At 42.1% G+C, this 5,370-nt stretch overlaps 1 protein-coding gene across 3 annotated transcripts; it reads right to left on the bottom strand.

Moving 5' to 3' along the window:
• Nucleotides 1–468: 468 nt before the first annotated feature.
• Nucleotides 469–4,602, bottom strand: LOC148031611 (uncharacterized). Of its 3 annotated transcripts, XR_015691924.1 has the most exons (5): nucleotides 4,128–4,594; nucleotides 2,142–3,212; nucleotides 1,844–1,999; nucleotides 1,483–1,714; nucleotides 469–1,253 (listed from the first exon to the last, which is right to left on the bottom strand). XR_015691924.1 is itself a non-coding variant. In XM_087685196.1 (4 exons), exons 1-4 carry the CDS (start codon nucleotides 4,251–4,253, stop codon nucleotides 1,541–1,543), a joined length of 1,527 nt encoding a protein of 508 aa, XP_087541322.1. In that variant the 5' UTR covers nucleotides 4,254–4,594; the 3' UTR covers nucleotides 472–1,540. The 3 variants fall into 3 exon arrangements, 2 of the variants coding, with proteins under 2 accessions (XP_087541322.1, XP_087541323.1); XM_087685196.1 differs by having other exon boundaries at nucleotides 472–1,714; XM_087685197.1 differs by lacking the exons at nucleotides 469–1,253; nucleotides 1,483–1,714 and having other exon boundaries at nucleotides 1,872–1,999; nucleotides 2,080–3,212; nucleotides 4,128–4,602.
• Between the last annotated feature and the right edge of the window lie 768 nt (nucleotides 4,603–5,370).

Below are 5,370 nucleotides of genomic sequence, written 5' to 3'. Positions count from 1 at the left end.
TTAAAACTCTGGAATTGGTTAGAGCAGTGACAATCTCTCGGATATGGAGGCTTTGCAATGGCAAGCTTTTTGGAAAAATCAAAACCACTCTGGTGCTGATTGATATGTGGCAGACCGTCAAAAGGGAAGTTTTGACTGTTTTGAAGGGCACCCAAGGTTGCGACAGAGCTTACATAGTCTTCTGTAGAGCTATGGCTATAGGGCTTAAGGGTTTACCCCTGAAATGCACCCCTCTAATATGGGAATGTAAATATTATTTTACCTTTTTTGCAGTATAATTAATATCATGCATATTTTAAAAAGAAAAACAATTGAGGTACTTGTCTTTAAATAACATTGCCACTTCTAACATAAATAAGTCTACCTTCAAAGCCCTACAACTTGGATGAAGCTACTTGCTCAAAAGATAAATTGGATTTTACCGAATACATTATCACTTATATATTGCAAGCATTCCAAATTTTCGAACCCTAGGAAATTGCATGACCCAATTATGTGACACGAGCTTTACTTGCTTCCATAAATGGGCTACTTAGCGTGCATTCTCATTTGCAGTCCTGTACTTCCAGTTCATTTCTGATCATTTCTTAGTTTAGTCCTTTGAAAACAGTGGTAAATTTAGAGTTGCTTTCCATCCTTTCCAAGGGTATTACGAAGTTTTTTTTAGTATACCTGCCTGCCATATCTGACATTTATTATTAGTATTCCAGAAATGTCTCAACAGTCATATTGCTGATTTAAGGAACCTTGGGGGCAAATTCTATAAACATCTACTGATTCTCATGTTCATGGCACATGATTAGAAAGCAATAGCATGTCCACTGCTCTCTCAGCTTGGAACTTGGAAACACAACTTGCCCTCACCAGCACCCATAGGAAGTCTTCAAGTCAGGCAACCAAATACTAGCAACTCCTTTTGGTGTTCTTAGAGAGGGGTCCATTGAAAGAGTTCAGAATCTGAACACCCAAAGTTCAATCCTCAGACACTGGAACAAAAAACAGGTACTTATACGAGGTTTTGACCAATGTCTAACTTGCTCACCACAGCCTGTTCTTATTTTACTCATCTATCAAGGTCGAATTCTGATATCCTTAAATGGTCATATACAGCACATTTGAATGCCCTTCCATAGTCAGATGCATTGCCATGTCCGATCCAGATCAATGTCCTCCCAGTGTTTCATCAGCTGCTGATAGTAAGTAATGCTAGCATATAATACAACCAGAGGGGGTGGCACAGCCAAAATGAGCACCTGAAGGATTGCAATGTAAACATGAACTGTTTATAATGAAAGCCAGCCATGCATTACAATCGGACCTTTAGGTACTGCATAGACTTTCCCCTCCTAAATTAAGAGATAGATAGGTAACATGTATAAAATGCAGGACGATATATGCATAATGACAGCTTCCAATGCTCCAGCCTTTTTTTATGCACAAGAAGCACCACCATCAATAGCAGTCCTTAAGCAGAACCGTTACCAATGTACTGGATGAAACGTGCAGCTCAGAATTTCGCAGCGAAAAGAACCAGATCAGTTCATTGATGTAAACAACATCTAGATAATCTTTGAAGCTGCCAACAGGCCTCATCTTCAATGTCCTGGCTGCGTGGCCCACTGGAGTAGAATGGGACATCATCCATATCATCATTCCTGGCGAACCTTCCTCTTACTCGAGGTCGACTGTCAGCCAACGTTTTCCGGCAGGCATACTGCACATTTGTAATGAAAGGATTGTAACAGCTTAGCAAAGTTTACTTGACATGACAAATGTTCAGTGTTTGAAAACACCAGGCTATGGCAATGGCTCTAGCCAATCAAAAACACAGTGATGGTTGTACCTTGATCTTTTTGCTGAAATTTCTCTCAGTCCGCTTCTGTCTGTACCTACAAATTCTGTTCTTTCGCTCCTCCAAAGTGTAACGCCCTATCTTCAAACTTCTCTCATCTGGTACTGCAAATGGAGGGCTCTTTGCAGCTTCATGTAAATTCACTGTCTGCAGTTCAGAGAAATGAATGTTCAGTAATCCAATCAATCACATGAAAATACTGTAACCTCGATTTCGCAACCTATTACCTAGTGTTCTGGTTCAAATCATGTTCTTAAGCTTTTCTGTGGACCATGGGTTTAAAATGGACCTGAATATCGCCTGTGCTGCAGACACGACGCATTGAGCAGATTGGAGTTGTGGTACATGTTGTGGGTGAGCTAGTCAGCTGGAATTGTGAATGAGCAGGCATCAATCCAAACACATTAGAAGGTGAGCATTGAGAAGCTGTCTGTGTGAACCATTGCAATTCAGTTGTACATTCTGCAGCTATGTTGCAATTATGTAGCTGCCCCAAAGCATGGCTGCTCAAACTCCGCTGTATCGTGCGAGTTTGCGGAACCTTCACAGTTTCAAACAAGGGAGAATGAGCCTTGCTCTGAGATTCCATACCCTCAGCTGAGAAATCCTGACTTTTGGTAACACTTGTCTCAGGATTTCTAAATAAGAACGTGCAACTCGGTAGGGCCTTAGAACCATTATCACGGCCATCATCAACATCAGTATCATGGTGATGATGATTGTTGGGTTCATCCAGGCTATAGACCATGCCACTGTTATTGGTCATCAAAAAGAGATCAGGTGTATTGGAGGAAGTTAGCTCCAGACTGGTACCCGGAGTGTAGATTGACTCAGCTGCATCTAGCTGCATATTTGCTACAGTGATGGCATTGGAAGACATGGAGCTTGAGCTAAGGGATGAAAGTGACTGCTTATCCTCGCACACAAGGCCATCGAATGAGGAAGAACATTGTCGTGCAATGCCTGGATTCAATGCATCTGCTGTCATCAAGGTGCCTATGGAGCTCGTAAGTACAGTGCTACTCCCACCACTTACTGATGAAATGGCATGGGTGTTGGTAATACCATCTGTGTTGACACCCATATAGCCAGACTCTACCTCTTCTTTCAGCACCTCTTTCATGGTAAGGGATGGGGTGCAAAAACCACCAGGTTTATTAGATGACAGTGGAGACTGAAGCAAGTCAAAATTGTGATCCTCTGAAACGATAGATGATGATGAAAAAGCAACAGTCTCATTAGTTTCAGAGGGTAAAGGAGCCTCAAATGGCATTCCAGATGAGGCCAGAGTTGATAAAATGTCTCCACTATCTTCGAATTCAGCAATTGGATCCTCCGATACAGTATCCAGGACACTCCCCTGCAGCACACATCAAATTCAGGACAAACATAAAGCAAACCACAGAATTTGTATTAACATCAACATTAGAGAGGTCGAAAAAACCACAGATTCAAGTAACATAAACACCAAGGAGGTATTGGGTGATGGCAAAATGTTTACAATCCAGTAATGCCACCCTAGCCTGACCATAATTGTGGTGTTAACAGAACCAAAAACCTCGAGAGCACCAGTAATGTCATCACAGTGATGCAAAGTTTTGCAATTCAGAAACACCTAGTTCTGTGCAAACCACTCTGCATTAATACTCCAAATAATATCAACATATACATTAACAAAGCCATGAACTAATGCCATTCAGTAATGCCATCTCAACCCTTTGCATACACACACGTTTTCCCCTCCCGTGTTCAACATCATGAGCTTCTGCTTGGGAGGCCCTGCATATCTAGCTAGGTGCAGTTGGCTGCAGGCTTGGGTTGGGAACTGGCAACTCCTGCCCCCAACCATACCTACCTGGGTATGCAGTCCCTCCCTCACGGAAGCTCATGATGTTGTCGCAATTCACAATGTGAGGATTATGATGGGAATTCGTCTAAAACTTCTTGCGATATGATGCAAAGTTTTGCAGCTCACAAACGCATGAGCTCTAATGCAAACCACTCTGCAGTAATCCTGAAAATTATCTCAACTGATACATTAACAAAGCGATGAACCAATGCCCGATGTTGCAATTCAGTAATGCAAAATCCTAGCCAGTGCTGAAGCATGCGGTTTCAAAGCACAGATGAAACTGATAAAACAAAACACCGCCATAGCCCTCTAATAATCAGCAAGCAACAACAAGTCCATCAAGCTTACAGCAAACCTTGAGAGAAAGAAAGACACCATTTACAGTTTAGTAACTCATAATTTAAGAGGAGATGAAGTACTTACCGAGAAGAATCCTCTGCTACTGAAATCAAGCAATCCTCCACCATACTGGATACAATCAGATGCGTGAGGGAAGTCCAAAAAAGGGTTAGAGAAGGAGAAGTAAAACTCATGTTCCGTTGAATACATGCTTAGCCAAAAAGAGAGTCTGCGCAATTGGGAGTTAGGGAGTTTTGATTGAGAGACAAAATTTGATCAGGTCATGTGCTTTTTGTTAACCTGAGTGATCAAACCGACAAATTGAGCAAACTGAATCACTCTCTGGGCCCAATTCGATCAATGCAGCTGGGAAACAGGTTGAATTGGTGCAGGAAAACACAGGGCTGGTGACGAATCGATGATAGTCTTGGAGAGAGAGAGAGAGAGAGAGAGAGAGTGAGTGAGTGAGTGAGCGAGCGAGCGAGAGCAGAGCTGCTTGGCAACTGACTTGCAGAGCTAAAGAGCCCCTCTCTTTTAGAAAGAAATGAAGAAGGCCAGAGAGAGGAAAGATGAAAAGGACAGGGACAAGGAAAGGGGAAAAGAAACTACAGAAATGGATTTATTTTAAACATTCATTATAGAAAAGAAATCAAAGAACCAAATGACAATGAAATAGATGCCTCGGCAAAGGGTCCGACCAACCCCATATCTAAATTAGAGAGAGAGCATTTAGTATGTAGCATTGTTAAGGGCACTATCACATGCACAAGTTTGAGTATCTTTGGCTCTAAAATCTGCGACCGAGAGATTGACACCGATGGCTCCAATCGGCATCCATTGGGCAAAAAATGGACTGCATTGATGGCCACTTCATGTGTCTTGACCTCTGTAAAATGGTGACTCAATGTCTAAGGGAAGGGGTGGAACTCCCCCATCTCTAACAACTAGAGAGAGAAGATAGAGAGAATGCAATGTTGGGCTCTATTAGATGCACATGTTTCTTTGGCTTTCACACTACCCCAATCGGTGTCTATCACAAATAAAATGGATGGCTTTGATGGCCACTACACCTCTTGACCTCCATAAGAAAGGTAACACAATGTCTAACAAAAAGGGCGTGCTTTCCCTATATCTAAAACACACACACACACACACACACACACACACACACACACATACAGCATGTAGAATATGAGTGGTTTACCACTAGGGTAGCCACTCAATTTCTTTATTTAAGAAAGGAGAGTGTGTAGCATACATCACAACTAAGGGCACCATCACATGTGCATATTTGAGAATCTTCAGCTCTCAAATTGGCTTAATTTCA

The sequence above is a fragment of the Lygodium microphyllum genome, chromosome 9 (assembly GCF_053477565.2).
Source record: "Lygodium microphyllum isolate KBCC chromosome 9, Lygodium_microphyllum_v1.1.10, whole genome shotgun sequence".
In the NCBI taxonomy this organism is placed as follows: domain Eukaryota; kingdom Viridiplantae; phylum Streptophyta; class Polypodiopsida; order Schizaeales; family Lygodiaceae; genus Lygodium; species Lygodium microphyllum.
This window is presented reverse-complemented; position numbering and strand designations above follow the sequence as displayed.

Bases quoted from the DNA above. Each gene is read 5' to 3' on its own strand.
- LOC148031611 (XM_087685196.1), bottom strand. From the start codon at position 4,253: ATGTATTCAACGGAACATGAGTTTTACTTCTCCTTCTCTAACCCTTTT. The intron at 3,213-4,127 runs GTAAGTACTTCA...TGTGTGCTGCAG, and splicing joins GTAGCAGAGGATTCTTCTCG to GGGAGTGTCCTGGATACTGT. The intron at 1,715-1,843 runs GTACAACCATCA...ACAAATGTGCAG, and splicing joins ATTTCAGCAAAAAGATCAAG to TATGCCTGCCGGAAAACGTT.